An 18,000-nucleotide genomic window follows, 5' to 3' on the forward strand; every position below is an offset into this window, starting at 1 on the left:
TGTCTCATTTCCTAATCTAATTCCCTCAGCATCACCCGACTTAATTCGACTACATTCCATTATCCTCGTTTTGCTTTTGCTGATGTTCATCTTATATCCTCCTTTCAAGACACTGTCCATTTCGTTCAACTGCTCTTCCAAGTCCTTTGATGTCTCTGACAGAATTACAATGTCTTCGGCGAACCTCAAGGTTTTTATTTCTTCTCCATGGATTTTAATACCTACTCCGAATTTTTCTTTTGTTTCCTTTACTGCTTGCTCAATATACAGATTGAATAACATCGGGGAGAGGCTACAACCCAGTCTCACTCCCTTCCCAACCACTGCTTCCCTTTCATGCCCCTCGATTCTTATAACTGCCATCTGGTTTCTGTACAAATTGTAAATAGGCTTTCGATCCTTGTATTTTACCCCTGCCACCTTCAGAATTTGAAAGAGAGTATTCCAGTCAACATTGGCAAAAGCTTTCTCCAAGTCTGCAAATGCTAGAAACATAGGTTTGCCCTTCCTTATGATCCACGATAACTTATGTATGTAAAATTAGATTCTTTTTATTTTACGGTTGTAGGGTAGTGCGGTGAAATTTGGCGTTAAGGGACTAAGGCAGCAGACGACTGAAGCGAGTGCCTTTGCTAGCAGCACTACGTCGCCTTCAGCTCTTCTCCTAGGCTCGTGACCATGTCGGTTGGACGGTAGACAGTTGTAAAAACGTGACCTGGACAGATGAGTCCCGATTTCCGATTGTGGCGCAGACCTCACGGAGCCATGGAGCCAAGCTGTCAACAAGGCGCCGTGTTAGCTGGTCGTGGCTACATAATTGTGTGCGTTGTGTTTACATGGAATGGGCTGGGCCCCCTGGTCCAACTGAACCGATCATTGACTGGAAGTGATTATGTTCTGGTGCTTGGAGACCATTTGCATTCATGAACTTCAGTTTCCCAACCAACAATGGAAATTTTATGGATGACAATGCATCAAGTCACCTAGCCACAATTGTTAGCGATTGGTTTGAAAAACATTCCCGACAATTCTAACGAATGGTTTGGCCACCTCGATCGCCCGACATGAATCCCATCGAATATTTATGGGACATAATCGAGAGCTCAGTTCGAGCACAATATCCTGCACCGGCAACACACTCGGAATTATGGAGTCCATGCTGCACTACGCCGAGCAAAAGAAACGCCGACATAATATTAGAAGGTATCTCATGACTTTTGTCACCTCAGTGCAAGGCGTCCACGAGAACACATATAAGATTCTTTTGTTATTTTACGGTTGACGATTTACAGGCTAAACCACGGGAACTTCTTATTCGCCAGTAGCTGAGGAAAGCTGCTCGAACGTCGAAATGACACTAACGGAATTTCTGTATGCTTTAATTACAATCCCTTCTTGAAAAGTTACCCAGAGTCCTCGTGGACGGTGTTAGTAGGCCTTTCTCGATTGGGACTCGACCGCACGGTCCTCATGTTACTGTTCTGTACTCTATCCGCTATATATATATATATATATATATATATATATATATATATATATATATATATATATATATATATAGCGGATGTTACTGTTCTGTACTCTATCCGCTATATATATATATATATATATATATATATATATATATATATATATATATATATATATATATATATATATAGCGGATAGAGTACAGAACAGTAACATATATATATATATATATATATATATATATATATATATATGGCCCATGTCTAGTTCAACCAGCACCAAAACTGCTTTTTTTTCCCTAAACGCTTGCCCATCTGGAGTTCCCGCTCCTTTCACATTTCTGGTCAAGCCTTGCTTATACCATAAGTTTGTACAAAATCGATGACAGTAAGTAGGCGCTGTCCCCTTGTACGTTGAAGTCTTAACATGCGATGACACGAAGACGCTAAGAAGTGTCACGTTTTTCACTTCGCATCCGTGGCAGTGAATAACTTGTAAGCGAAAGAAATTCAGTGATTCTGTCTGTCTGACTGATGCCGTGATAGAGGAAGAACAGGAGTCGACAGGGAATAGATAGGTGATCCAGAATTACAATCAGAATTTAAAAGAGCTCTGGAAGACTTAAATAAGGTTGGTTGGTTGGTTGGTTGGTTGGGGGAGGGAGACCAGACAGCGAGGTCATCGGTACTTAAATAAGGCAGAAGGGATTGACAACATTCCATCGGAATTTCTAAAATCACTGAGGGCAGTGGCAACATAACGAATATTCACGTCGGTGTGCATAATGTACGAGACTGACGATATACCATCAGACTGTCGGAAAGATATTATCCATACAATTCCGAAGATTACAAGAGCCGACAAGTGCGACAATTGTAGCACAGTCAGCTTAACAGCTCATGCATCCAAATTGCTGACACGTATAATATGCAGACGAACGGAAAAGAAAATCGAGGATCTGTTAGATGACGGTCAATTTGGCTTTAGGAAAGGTAAAGGCACACGAAAAGCAGTTCTGACGATGCGGTTAATAATGGAGGCAAGACTAGCCAAAAATCGAGACACGATCATAGGATTTGTCGACCTGGAAAAAGCGTTCGACAATGTCAGATGGTGCAAGATGTTCAAAATTCAGAGAAAAATAGGGATAAGCTATTGGGAAAGATGAGTAATAAATAGTACGTCCAAGAACTAAGAGAGAACAAAAGAGTGTATGACCAAGAACAAAGTGCATGGATTAGAAAGAGAGTAAGCCATGGATGTAGTCTTTCGCCCCTAGTGTTCAATCTATACATCAAAGAAGCAATGACGGACATAAAAGGAAAGTTCAAGAGTGGGTCTAAAATTCAAGGTAAATGGGTATCAATGATAAGATTCACTGATGACCTTGTTGTCCTGAGTGAAAGTGAAGAAGAATTGCACGATCTCTTGGATGGAATGAAAAGTCTAACGAGTACAGAATACGGACCGATAGTGAACCGAAGGAAGACAAAAGTAAAGAGAAGTAGTAGACATGAGAACAGCGAGAAACTTATCAGAATTGGTGATCACGAAGCAGATGAAGTTAAGAAATTCTGCTACCTAGGCAGCAAAATAACCTATGACGGACGGAGCAAGGAGGACGTAAAAAGCAGACTAGTACTCCCAAAAAGGGCATTTCATGCCAATAGAAGGCTACTAGTATGAAATGTGAGGAACTCATTTCTGAGGAAGTACGTTTGGAGCACAGAATTGCATGGTAGTGAAACATGAACTACGGGAAAACCGGAATAGAAGAGAATCGAAGCATTTGAGATGTGGTGTTACAGACGAATGTTGAAAATTAGGTGAATTGATAAGGTAAGGAACGAGGAGGTTCGCTGTAGAATCGGCAAGGAAAGCAATATGTAGAAAACACTGACGAGAAGAAGGGACAGGAAGGTAAGACATGTGTTAAGCACTCTGTCTTCAGGCCACGAGTGGCCTACCGGGACCATCCGACCGCCGTGTCATCCTCATGGAGGATGAGGTTAGGAGGGGCGTGGGGTCAGCACACCGCTCTCCCGGTCGTTATGATGGTATTCGTGACCGAAGCCACTACTATTCAGTCGAGTAGCTCCTCAATTGGCATCACGAGGCTGAGTGCACCCCGAAAAATGGCAACAGCGCATGGCGGCCCAGATGGTCACCCATCCAAGTGCCGACCACGCCCGACAGCGCTTAGGACATGTGTTAAGACATCAGGGAATAACTTTCAAGACAGTAGAGGGAGCTGTAGACGGTAGAAGCTATAGAGAACGACAAAACCCGGACGGAGTGGCCGTGCGGTTCTAGGCGCTACAGTCTGGAACCGAGCGACCGCTACGGTCGCAGGTTAGAATCCTGCCTCTGCCTTGGATGTGCGTGATGTCCTTAGGTTGGTTAGGTTTAATTAGTTCTAAGTTCTAGGTGACTGATGACCTCAGAAGTTAAGTCGCATAGTGCTCAGAGCCATTTGAACGACAAAAATTGAATGAAAACCAGTTAGAAACTGAGGACAAAGGTTTCACGTGTTGATCTGAAATGTAAAGATTGACACAGAAGAGGAATTCTTGGCGGGCCACATCATGCGAGCCAGAAGACTGAGGACTCAAAGAAGTTGTCACACACAACACATTTATACGAACACGTTTTGCCCAAGAGTGGTTCTGCGACCACATTGAACTTCAGGCCTCGCTATAAGTGGCTCGTTAAGTCGTGTCTAATGTTAGAGGAAGGGAAGAACATACCTGCCGCAAAATGACCATGGCTAATAAACCACTGTGGTGTTCAACTGTCGCGTTGAGGACAGTTTACCAAGCGTCATAACAGAGGAAATTACTGTTCAATTACACACGTAACAGTAATGTTTCATCTACATCTACACCCATACTCCGCAAGCCACCTCACGGTGTGTGGCGGAGGGTACTTTGAGTATCTCTATCGGTTCTCGCTTCCATTCCAGTCTCCTATTGTTCGTGGAAAGAAAGATTGTCGGTATGCTTCTGTGTGGGCTCTAATTTCTCTGATATTATCCTCATGGTCTCTTCGCGAGATATACGTAGGAGGGAGCAATATACTGCTGACTCTTCGGTGAAGGTAAGTTCTCGAAACTTCAACAAAAGCCCGTACCGAGCTACTGAGCGTCTCTCCTGCAGAGTCTTCCACGGAGTTTATCTATCATCTCCGTAACGCTTTCACGATTACTAAATGATCCTGTAACAAAGCGCGCTGCTCTCCGTTGGATCTTCTCTATCTCTTCTATCAACCCTATCGGATACGGATCCCACACCGGTAAGCAGTATTCAAGCAATGGGCGAACAAGTGTCCCGTAACCTACTTCCTTTGTTTTCGAACCGCATTTCCTTAGGATTCTTCCAATGAATCTGGCATCTACTTTACCGACGATTAATTTTATATGGTCATTCCATTTTAAATCACTCCAAATGCCTGCTCCCAGATAATTTATGGAATTAACTGCTTCCAGTTGCTGACCTTCTATATTGTAGCTGAATTATAATCTTTATTTCTATGTATTCGCAGCACATTACACTTGTCTATATTGAGATTCAATTGCCATTCCCTGCACCATGCGTCAATTCGTTGCAGATCCTCCTGCATTTCAGTACAATTTTCCATTGTTACAACCTCTCGATATACCACAGCATCATCCGCAAAAAGCCTCAGTGAACTTCCGATGTTATCCACAAGGTCATTTATGTATATTGTGAATAGCAACGGTCCTACGACACTCCCCCGCGGCGCATCTGAAATCACTCTTACTTCGGAAGACTTCTCTCCATTGAGAATGACATGCTGCGTTCTGTTATCTACGAACTCTTCAATCCAATCACACAATTGGTCTGATAGTCCATGTGCTCTTACTTTGTTCATTAAACGACTGTAGGGAACTGTATCGAACGCCTTGCGGAAGTCAAGGAACACGGCATCTACCTGGGAACCCGTGTCTATGGCCCTCCGAGTCTCGTGGACGAATAGCGCGAGCTGGGTTTCACACGATCGTCTTTTTCGAAACCCGGTCTGATTCCTACAGAGTAGATTTCTAGTCTCCAGAAAAGTCATTATTCTCGAACATAATACGTGTTCAAAAATTCTACAACTGATCGACGTTAGAGATATAGGTCTATAGTTCTGCACATCTGTTCGACGTCCCTTCTTGAAAACGGGGATGACCTGTGCCCTTTTCCAATCCTTTGGAACGCTACGCTCTTCTAGAGACCTACGGTACACCGCTGCAAGAAGGGGGGCAAGTTCCTTCGCGTACTCTGTGTGAAATCGAACTGGTATCCCATCAGGTCCAGCGGCCTTTCCTCTTTTGAGCGATTTTAATTGTTTCTCTATCCCTCTGTCGTCTATTTCGATATCTACCATTTTGTCATCTGTGCGACAATCTAGAGAAGTAACTACAGTGCAGTCTTCCTCTGGGAAACAGTTTTGGAAAAAGACATTTAGTATTTCGGCCTTTAGTCTGTCATCCTCTATTTCAGTACCATTTTGGTCACAGAGTGTCTGGACATTTTGTTTTGATCCACCTATCGCTTTGACATAAGACCAAAATTTCTTACGATTTTCTGCCAAGTCAGTACATAGAGCTTTACTTTCGAAACAAACAATGAGCTTTGCACCTCGTTAGAGCATCGATTAGGAGTGGAAATGATCGCGAAAGAAGTGGAATAGGTCACGTATCGCACTGGCTGGTGGTGATGGTCATAGAGGCAGACGCTCACTTTCCGACTAGGACTCGTCCACGTGTTGCGAAACGGCACAATTAAAACGCAGGTGCCAGGGGCCTGGCGAGCGATCAGCTGTCTGGCTTGGCACTGCACCACGGGGCAGACCTCCAAATCTTCCTCTCCTTGCACTCTACGTGCAACGAAAAAAGGAGTTGTGTGTGTGTCTGTCAAGAACCCTTTTTTCTCAGGAAACGTTCATCTGTAAGAGGGTCACTCCAAAAGAAACACATACTATATTTGTAAAAATACAGTTTTCATTCTGCATGTGTAAAAGTTTTACTGTGTGTAGATACGTCATTCCCGCTTGTTTTCAAACTTACAAGGAGACGGCACGACCGTGGGGTCGGGGATTTGTCCGAATTTTAGTGTGGTGAAGGAGAACCCCTAACACCTCACGTGGTTAAAATATTAGGACGCACAACCCGGAAAATCCCGGGAAAAATCCATCCAAAGTTTCTTAGGTGCCGTATGAGTATAAAATTTTAGTGCATTGCCGAGGCGCCGTCTGGCCTAGAAACCTCAACGAATTGCAAATTCGCTGGAAATAGGCCTAATGGAGTATGTTTTTGTTGGTGATTATGCCTTCGCAATTCGCAAAGATTTAATGAAGCCATATCGTCAAGAAAAATTATCGAAGGAAGAAAGGATCTTTAATTACCGCGCTCTAGGGCACGCAGAGTTGTTGAAAATACATTTGGAATATTGGCATCAAGGTTTCGTATTTTCCATACAACCATAAACTTGAAGCTATAGAATATTGGCACTGTGATATTAACTTAATGTGTTTTACACAACTTTTTGCGCAGAAAAAAACCCGCAATTTTACACACCATATGAGTCAATGGATCGCGAAAATATCAACGAATGTTCTCTTGAACTGGGTGAAAGATGTGACGAAGAAATTATGCACGCCCTGCAACGTGGAAGGAGTGGACAAATTTTTGAAAGCGCAGAAACTGTTAGAAATAAATATAAACATTATTTCAGTACTACTGGAGCTGTTCCATGGCAGGATGGATTTGTTTCGTAAAAAACTTCGTTTTGTAAAAAAAAAAAAAGAGTTTAGTGCTCGGACTCTTACGCCAAAGGACTTGGGTTCGATTCCTCCTCCGGCACTTCTGTTTCATTTTCTTTTGTTGTTCCACCAATTACTCAGAAGGTTTTCCAAACCTACATTATCTTTAGCAAATTAGTTACATTATTGAATAAAAATTATTTTCTTTTTGTCCAACAACACAATTCATGGCAGTGGGTTTTCCATTTTTCATTGTAAAGTATATGAGAAGAAACAATGGGTTTTTAATCAGAATAACAAAGTCGATTGGGAAACATTCAAATTTTATACATATAATAATTATAAACAAGAACTGCAAACAAAGCAATAGTTTTTGCGACATCTTGCGCAACATATGAAAACGGATTTTTTACAGTCACAGGGAATTTGCAATAAATCTGTACAAAAACATGCCCCATTAACATTTACGAAAATGTTTTGAGTTTCTGATAATTTTGATGCAAACCAGGAATATTGAATCATGTCTCGAAATATTGGTGACGACGATTGATGGTGAATTGTAGAATGAATTTTTATACAATCTTCCCGGGAATTAATTTCACGATTCTCCTGTAACAATGCGCTGCAATTTTGCAAGCAACAGAAGGAAAAAAATGTGCTGGAGAAGGAATCGAACCCGAGACCTCTGGCGTAATTGTCCAAACGCTAACCATGTTTTTTTTTTTCATAATCTCATTTTGTTCGTTGCATCTGCTCGGAGCGGACGTCGCAAGACACCCGTTCCAGTTCGTTGTTCATCCATTAACTCAGTTTTTTTATTACAGAGGGCTGCTAACCCTCCGACCGAACACGCTGAGCTACCGTGCCGGCATGTAGGCCAAACTGCGGCTCGGCAATGGACTAACATTTTATACTCATTCGGCACCTAAGAAACTTTGGATCGATTTTTCTCGGGATTTTCCGAGTAGTGCGTCCTAATATTTTAACCACGTGAGGTGTTAGGGGTCCTCTTTCACCACACAAAATTGCGGGCAAATCCCCGTCCCCACGGTCGTGCCGTCTCCTTGTTAGTTCAACCTGTTCCCGTAAGTGGCGCCGTCACAGCGTGTCTTCAAGATGGCTGCTACACTTGACGTTCGTCAGAAACACCGTACTGTCATAGAATTCCTGAGCTGTGAAAACGAGACAGTGGGAAAGATCCAAAAGAGGCTGAAGACGGTGTATGGAGATGCTGCTGTCGATCGCAGTACAGTTAGTCGGTGGGCAAGCAGGTTACGTGATGAAAGCGGGCACGGCAATATTGACGATTGTCCTCGCAGCGGCAGGTCTCGTACTGCACGCACTCCAGACAATGTGCAGAGAGTTAACGAATTGTTGATTGCTGACAGACGCATCACAGTGAACGAATTGAAACGCTACGTTGGGATAGGGGAGGGAAGTGTTTGCAGAATACTGAAAGTATCGGCGTTAAAAAAGGGTTTGTGCCAGTTGGGTTCCCAGGATGTTGACAGTGGCTCACAAAGAAACAAGAAAAACGGTATGCAGCGAACTTTTGGAACAGTACGAGAATGGTGAAGTTGAATTTCTTGGAAGAATTGTGACAGGTGATGAAACATGGCTCCATCAGTTTTGACCAAAGACGAAGAGGAAATCAATGGAGTGGCATCATGTAAATTCACCCAAGAAAACAAAAAAAAAAAAAAAAAAAAATTCAAAACCACACCTTCTGCTGGAAAAGTTATGGCTACAGTGTTTTTCGATTCCGAAGGACTCTTGCTTTTGGATACCATGCGAAGTGGAACCACCATAAATTGTGATGCATATGTGATGACACTGAAGAAACTTCAAGCTCGACTGAGTCGTGTTCGACCACATCGGCAAAAGCAGGATGTATTGCTGCTGCACGACAATGCACGGCCACATGTCAGTCAAAAAACCATGGAAGCGATCACAAAACTGATGGACAACACTGAAACACCCGCCTTACAGTCCTGACCTGGCTCCATGTGACTATCATCTCTTTGGGAAACTGAAAGACTCTTCGTGGAACAAGGTTTGAAGATGATGACTCCCTTGTGAACGCTGTCAAACGGTCGCTCCAAAAGGTTGGTCCAGAATTTTACCGTTCGGATATACAGGCGCTGGTTCCAAGATGGCGTAAGGCAGTTGAGAGGGATGGAAATTATGTGGAGAAACGAAAATATTGTTCCTAAAGGATGTATCTACACACTGTAAAACTTTCAAACATGTAGAATAAATGATGGATTTAAAAAAAATATACTGTGCATTTCTTTTGGAGTGACCCTCGTATGTCGTATATTAAGAATTACAGTCGCTCGTCGGCGTAAAAATTTTGAGCTATTAAGTCAATGCAATCAAAAGATATGACCATTTACGTCACATATTTTGACATTCGGAAACTCACTCGCCAAGACTTACAGGGTGCTTTCCGTTCACCTAGAACCACGAAATTTGGCATGAAGCAAGGCTTCGCATTACTAGTAAAGGAAAAAAAATCCGAAAATTCTGAATTCGTAATTATACAGGGTGATTCACGAAGATGTGCAAATATTTCGATATGTTATTCTACAAGTAAAACTAAAGACAAGAGTTCATACTAACATAGGTCCGCAAATGTTTGGTTGCGAAGTTACGGCTAATAAGAGATTTTCCCTGAAATTTAGCAACTTGGCCAATATGAAGCCATCGCAAAACTGTACGAGGTTAAAGTAAAGCACGATTTCCATTTATTTTGTTGTTATTAGTCTGGTAAATCTAATAAAACATGTCCCAGGCGTGTATCTGCAGTTGTTTTCGAGAACATCTAGAAAAGCAAAGATTACTTACAAGTAAATTTGTTTACTTTCCATTAAGAATGTAGAAATGTTTATGTCGTTATTAGCAACCATTAGTGAGCTGTTTCAGTCGTTTCTTAACCTTCAAACGTGCTAGTTTTCTTGTTGTTCAGTGAAAGAACATAATAACAACAGTGCATTTAAGTGAAACCACATAGTAACTGTTGTAGTTTACTTGTGAAATAGGGATGCCTTTCAAATTTACGACATAGGAATACGCCGATATGGTGTTTATTTATGGCAAATGTTCTTCTGTTGAAAACTGTGCAATTGTCTGGAATTTAAAAAACATATTGAGCCAAGTACTTAATAAATTAAAAATTTTACGAAATTACGTCTTTGCTTCTCTGGATGTTCTCGAAAACTACTGCAGATCCGGGACTTGTTTTATTAGATTCACCAGACCAATAACAATAAAATAAACGGAAATTGTGCATTACTTTAACCTCGTACAGTTTTGCGATGGCATTGTATTAGCGAAGTTGCTAAATTTCAGGAAAAATCTCTTATTGGTCGTAACTTCGTTACTAAACATTTGCGGACCTAGGTTTATCGGAACTTTTTCCTTTAGTTTTACTTGTAGAATATCATACTAAAATATTTGCATATCTTCGTGAATCACCATGTATAAAATGAAAAAAATATTCTTTCGTCATTTTTTATCCGTCTGTCTGTCTCTTTCGACCATTTTTCTCTCTATCAGTTTGGCGCATCAAGTTCAAATTGATGTCACATAATAACGCCTTACACAGAATGAGATTTTCACTCTGCAGCGGAGTGTGCGCTGATATGAAACTTCCTGGCAGATTAAAACTGTGTGCCGGGCGGAGACTCGAACACGGGACCTTTGCCTTTCGCGGGCAAGTGCTCTACCAACTGAGCCACCCAAGCACCGTTCACGCCCCGTCCTCACAGCTTTACTCCTGGCAGTACCTCGTCTCCCACATTCCAAACTTTACAGAAGCTCTCCTGCGAACATCGGTTCGCTTGTTAACAATTTCGCATGTCCTGTCTGTAAGCTAGCCGCAGTGGCCGAGCGGTTCTAGGCGCTTCAGTCAAGAACCACGCTGCTGCTACGGTCGCAGGTTCGAATCCTGCCTCGGGCATGGATGTGTGTGATGTCCTTAGGTTAGTTAGGTTTAAGTAGTTCTAAGTCTAGGGGACTGATGACCTCAGATGTTAAAAAAGTCCCATAGTGCTTGGAGCCATTTGAACTATTTTGAACCTGTCTGTAAATTCTCAACAAATGTAACCTTGATGAATGCGTTATTCAACAGTTCTTTGATTTCGGAAAGGTGCTGCTCTACAATACTATTTCCATCCAAAGTAATTATCTGCTTTCTACAACAATGTAAGTTTCAGTCGACGGAAGTTCTCGATATAAAAAGTTCTAATAAAACTGGTTTTGAATACAGTTAAACAGATCATTTGCGAAGAAAGGTTGATATTATCGCTATGTAAGTTGAGCGAGCTATAGGCTTAGCTTGGAACTTATCTTTTATACTGGGCGTGGCATTCAGACTAACCCCGACGAAAACAGTTGAAGACACGAGAGGAGATTTAATGGCTTAATGGAACTAAAAACCCTGCAAATTTTTTTTTAAAAAATGCTTTTGTACGTAGGATCTATCTGTCGAAGATGTAGACATGAATGCAATGAAGAGAGACACTGGTGAATACGAAGAAACACAGAAATTTCATGTTGCACCTCGGTTTTGAAAAGTCTCTGACAACACACACACACACACACACACACACACACACGTGCGCGCGCGACCAAAACCAATGACACCTGAGACCGATCGATTATCACACCGTCATGTCGTTTCCTACAATGATGGAACTCCTACTACGGAGAAGGCAGAGCGTCAACTAAGCACCTTGGAAACAGAGATGATACGATGCGTAGCAGATTGTCTCTGCAGGATCAATCAAGGTCAGCTTAAGTGCAACTGTTATGTCTTAGGAAAACAATCGAATTCCCAAAATACTATTTTCGTAACGAGTCGGACTATTTTCTGGTTCCAACCACATTAACCTTTTTCTCCAAGAATTTTCCAAACATTCTAGGCGACGCCTTAGTGATACTCCCCTGCCCTTGTTAGTAACATGAAATCATCATAGACTGACATCATAAAAAAATTGGACAGCGATAGACCTGTGAACTGTTACACCGATAAGGAGATCCCTATGCGCTCCGAAAACAAAGTGCAGTACGAGAGCAAAGTGAATAAGGTGGCGCCACGGAAGTGACGAAGCAACGCATTATACAAGGATCTATAATTTGTAACACAATATGTGTAAAACAGTAGATGCACGTGAAACCCAGTCACTATGTCATGAAAGAGGAAGTATGCTACAGTTGTTCAGAACAACATCTCTGTCGAGACAGACGAAGTTACTTTAATGGGACGTATGAAGCTAGTTAGTCATTTGGGGTGAACTACCACTGCTGCGAAAAAATGTGTTAAAATTTCGCAAGAGATACATGATGGAGTGAGGAGAGATGTTAATACGACCACTCCTAACGGACGTGACAGACTTATGTTAAATCTTTTCTGCCGACTTTCACAGCGTGTGCAAGTCTCAACAAGAATTACACATATTATACGTGTCTGTCTTTGACTACGATGATTAACGTAACTGAATTTTAGAATGGCGATGTGTTACAACTGAAAAGAAAAAAGGAAGCAAGACTAAGGTTTAACGTCAGCCTGACTATGAGAGCACTATAGAGAAGGAACAATTGCTCGTCTGGACTGGAAAGGGAATGTACCCATCACAGCTTTTACTCTGAGTAACTCTGGGATACCAAGGCAATTTGAAATCCAGATAGCCTGGGGGAGGTGGGGGCGATTTAAGCACACATTCTCCTGAATGCGATTCCACGTCAGTTGACAAATGATTGTCTTGTGGCTGGCTATAGGTCAGTGGCTCCCAACCTTTCTTCGACCATTACCCCTGAGTGCAATTAGACATTAGGTAGTACCTCCGCCCTACCCCTCATAATCACCAACTTTAGCACCCAACTAAACTTTAGAATGAAAGACTTTTTTTCGAACACTTATTTAAATGATGAAAGACGAATGATATTTAGTTTCTGTGTGGTGCATCCCAAGTGCTACCCACAACTCCTTCTCAGAAAAGCAAACTAACTATCCACACTGAGGATACATATTTGTTACAAAACATGCTTCCCCTGCATTATTCCTCTCCATTGCAACACTTGGTTGGGGCCGGCCGGGGTGGCCGAGCGGTTCTAAGCGCTACAGTCTGGAACCGCCCACCGCTACGGTCGCAGGTTCGAATCCTGCCTCGGGCATGGATATATGTGATGTTCTTAGGTTAGTTAGGTTTACGTAGTTCTAAGTTCTAGGGGACTGAGGACCTCAGAAGTTAAGTCCCATAGGGCTCAGAGCCATTTGAACTTGCTTGAGTTGCACACTGCAACCCATTTAAAATCAAACAAGTTCAGATGTGCGCAGTATACTTACTGTTCGTAAATCACGTTGTTGCTGCAGTCCTTACTTCTGAAATGGCAGAAATTAAGACGACTTCAGGCTGTTATTGCTTTCCGTCTGATCACTCTAGTAAAAAAACTCTGTACAGCACTATAGTAGCCCTGCTGTGTCGTGCTGTCAATTAATTCATTTATCTCTTTCGGCGCGAGTAATGACGCAATTTCTGGACTCCTGCAGGTCCTATGTACAACATGGAGAAAACGTTTTCTAGAGGTGTTTCGCATTTGTTACGTATATGTCTCACTTTTATCATCAGCGACATACGGGACAGAGCATAACATAGATGTGCAGTAGGTTGACTATCTAAAGAGCCTGTAACCTATATCGTATTAATGCTACTAACTGAAAAGAAATAATTATTGATAATTTATATAATCAATATTAGAGTCTTACAAAATTGTGATAATAGTAAGGATCTTTTGAAAATATTTTAGTTTCGTGACTGAAACAGAATAGAATCGTTTATTTTTTACTCCTTAGAAAGTTTCATTTTACTCCTAAGGGGGTAACATCCCCCCGGTTGTGAACCACTGGCATAGGTTATAGCCAGGCATTTAAGGTCTAAAATAAACAAGAACCAACGGTCTAGTCCCTAACGATAAATGGTCCTAATCCGCTTGTTTCTCTAATGCGGATGTCAGTTGGCAGGCACTTGGCAGTTCAAAATTGCCTCCCCCCTTTCACAGGTGTGAGATCCTAAAGAGATTACATAGCACAACGCGTTTGTGTCTACACGCTGTCGCAACTGGACTCAGGATCTCTTGGTCGAAGGCGAACGCATTATGTACTCTTGGATAAAGTATAACTTCCGGCGCGCTTTATGTAAGTATACATGGATCCATGCTGTTGCTGCTGTATATTAATGACTTGGCAATTTTTTTGCAGATGACGTCGTTATCCAAACGATGTAATGTCTGAAAAGAGCCGCAGAAATATTCAAGTCAGGTCTTGATAAGATTTCAAAATTGTGCTAAGACTGGCTACTCGCTTTAAATGCTCAAAAATGTAAAATTCTACACTTCACACAACAAAAACTACAATATCAATAAGTCACAAATGGAATCAGTCAACTCATCCAGATACATGGGTGAACAGTTTGTAGGGTTATGAAATGGAATCATCTTAAGGGCTCAGTCGTGGGTAAATCAAATGGCAGACTTCGATTAACAGACAGGGCACTTGAAAAATGCATTGGGCCTACGAAGTAATTTCCTTACTGAACACTCGTACGACCCATGCTAGAATGTAGCCCTAGTGTGCAGGTTCCATGCCAAATATGACTGTCAGGGGAGATTGGCATTTACAAAAGGCAGCACATATGGTCACAGGTTTGACCCATGGGAAAGCTCCCGCTAAAGCCTACGTAAGGAGTTTTTTTTGTATAAAAAAAGGAACAGTATTAAGTTAGTAATCGAGAAATATACAACTCCCCGTGAATCCATCCCGCAAGGACCGCGAAGACATAATGATTAAGCGCGCCCGGATTTAGCGATCATACTTTAAGCACTCCACACGCGAATGGAATAGAACGAAGACCTATGTCGTACGCCGGCCGCGGTGGTCTCGCGGTTCTAGGCGCGCAGTCCGGAACCGTGCGACTGCTACGGCCGCAGGTTCGAATCCTGCCTCGGGCATGGATTTGTGTGATGTCCTTAGGTTAGTTAGGTTTAAGTAGTTCTAAGTTCTAGGGGACTGATGACCACAGTAGTTCAGTCCCATATTGCTCAGAGCCATTTTTGGAGCCCTATGTCGTACAATTTGAAGTATCCCTCTGCTATGCATTCACAGTGGTTTGCAGAGTACAGGAGTAAAACAGACGCAAACCTGTATTCGTACGAAGTGATCTTTACCGCAACAGAATAACATGAAAATGTAAAAAATTATGCGTTAGAATTGCGGAAACTTTAACACATCAGTTGTGTGTTTTAGCTTCTTTAATAGAACCTAAGCTTTTAATGACCATTATTTATCGACAACATATTGGCATATTGGGGCAACGTCTAAATAATATAAGTTAGCAGCTTTTCTTCTTTCACCAGATGTCTTGCTTCGTGTCGCGTTCGTTTGTATATTTGACCTTACATTTTTTCAAACAAGCTTTACGTAACTTTTTACATCTCTATAGACCGAAGTGGGGAATTTGTTATGACACTGGGTGTCATTAAGGAGGAAAGCTGTTAATATTCCTGTAAAGCCAACCTGATTTACGCATTCCGTGATCCAGGCAAATGCCGGGAAGGTTCTTTGACAACGCCACGGGTTTCTATCCCTACCCATATCCAAACCAAACGCTGCGTTCCTTGTGGCCTTGGAAGGATTTTCAGCTCTAACCGTCATCCCTTCTTTCTTCTAACATTCCACATAAGATCTCCAAAAAAACTGTGAGCTGTAGAGTCTTAGATGTTCACTAGTACAACAATGACCATAGATAATACAAGTACCTTCGTCAAATACCGTCACAGAACAATCATTTCCAATGGTTCCATTTTGGTTTTGATTAGCAACGATAAATTACAGGCCAAAAAATTTATATCTCTGCCTTGGCGACTGTAATTAAAATGTAAAGTATTGAGAAAAGAGGAGAACTGGCAGTCTCACGCTTGAAGCCTCGAGGACAGGAAGGTACTTCCGCGTTTAGTGACGGGATGCTCTCTAATGACCTGTCTTACGACTCTGCGCAGTTCTCCATAAACGACATATCAACAGGATTTAAATATAAACAGTAAAAATGGAGGCTATCAAATGAATTGACAGCGTTTATACTGTAACAGTAGATGTCCTCTGTACGCCCACTTACGAAGCTATCTACGCTTAATACCACATAGATCGGAATATACCACAAATACTTGAAAGCAAGAGTCAAAATATCAATTATTTTTAAGTCTAGAACGATGCGTAAAGGAACTATACATTAGCACAAAAATAAGAATAATGCGAATATATCACCGATCTGAAAATGCAAACGTTGGTGTCATTTCACAATCGCCGGCGCGCGAGATTCATGTAGTACTGTAAGATTTTATTTCAATATCTAGCGCAAAAAACACGTTGTCTTACATTTAACAACAATTAGAAAACCGCGTACAAAATTGAAAATTATGTTTTAGTGGAATTTTTTCTGACAACTACATTTCCTTTTTGATAATAAAGATGACTTTGTTGGAAAGAAATTTCGAGGCTATGGTGTTAGGTTATACCTTAATCAAATTATTCGAACAGAAATTTTTGCATGTCACATCTACAGTTTTTAATTATTTTCCTTAAGAAAGAAGGGTTTTAGCGTAGTTTACTAGAAAGATACACACATTTGCAACTACTCATGAACAATGCTAATCGTATATACAAGCGGAAACATACAGTAAAAACAAAATCTGTCCTAGTTTTTGAAAGTGTTAATGCTGCTATTTATGTAAGTTTTTTACAGCACGAGAAAGGGTGTTTACCCACAACAATCAGCTGTTTGTTTATTTACAAATGTGGATTAGAAGCAGACGACAAAGCTACAACGCTTGCATGTTTCAGCATACATTAAATTACATACATAAAAAAGACACTTACCTTTGGGTCTTTTTCGTAATAATACTGCTGTGTCCTGATCCATCTTGAGACTAAATTGTCTCTAACACAATGGGCTAAAGCAAAATAGTAGTCCCTCGGTGTCGAAACATTTCGGTCTTTGGCAAGAGTGTAATGCAGATGCCGATTAAACGATTTCTTTAGTGTAGATACAGTTTCCACTTGTGCTATTCCTCTCACGCTAATCTGCTTCCTCTTCTCGATATCAGACTGAGGTAATGCCATCCTTACACTTTGCTTCCGAGCCCTAACCAACACAGACCGCGAATGGGATAGTCACCTTCAGGAAGGTCGTGTCTGGAAACAGTGGCGATAGGTGTCACTGGTGTAGCTGTCATCTGCTGCGCGCCGACGAGGGAAGTTCAAAAAGGAGGGTACGTGATTCTTTACAGTTCATGTTATTCTTCCACAGTGGTTAGATAGACTCCTTAGAACATAAGTGATGGAAGCATTTAATGCGAATACGTTTTAAGGGTGCCCTATAACTACGGCGTAGGTGGTTAGTCACTGTATACGAGTCTCCGAAACTGATAGCTTTTGTTGCTTGTGCTTGTTTAGAGGAGTGACTGTGTGAACGTTTGACACAGTCACATGTACGTATTTTCCTCTCTGTTGTTGTTTTCTTTGTTATTCTTTTCATACGTACTTAAAAGAATTCGGACGTATTTGTTTCTTCCAGAGATTGTAGCCAGGATTTTCGTTAGTCATTTCATTCTTGTACGTCTACTGCCTCTTATAACGTCTCTTTTATATTAATTACCTGTTAGCTTTAATGAGAGTAGATGTTTATCGGCCGATTTAGTAATGAGCGC

General features: G+C 41.5%; 1 protein-coding gene across 1 annotated transcript in view; it reads right to left on the reverse strand.

The window, feature by feature from the left end:
• Window positions 1–17,469, reverse strand: part of LOC126195105 (glycogen phosphorylase) — a 171,186-nt gene extending 153,717 nt beyond the window's left edge. The window contains exon 1 of the mRNA XM_049933575.1: window positions 17,171–17,469. Coding sequence (XP_049789532.1) covers window positions 17,171–17,413 — 243 coding nt within the window. The 5' untranslated portion in view covers window positions 17,414–17,469. The remainder of the gene's footprint in view (window positions 1–17,170) is intronic.
• Between the last annotated feature and the right edge of the window lie 531 nt (window positions 17,470–18,000).

Source organism: Schistocerca nitens, chromosome 7 (assembly GCF_023898315.1).
Source record: "Schistocerca nitens isolate TAMUIC-IGC-003100 chromosome 7, iqSchNite1.1, whole genome shotgun sequence".
Classification (NCBI taxonomy): Eukaryota; Metazoa; Arthropoda; class Insecta; order Orthoptera; family Acrididae; genus Schistocerca; species Schistocerca nitens.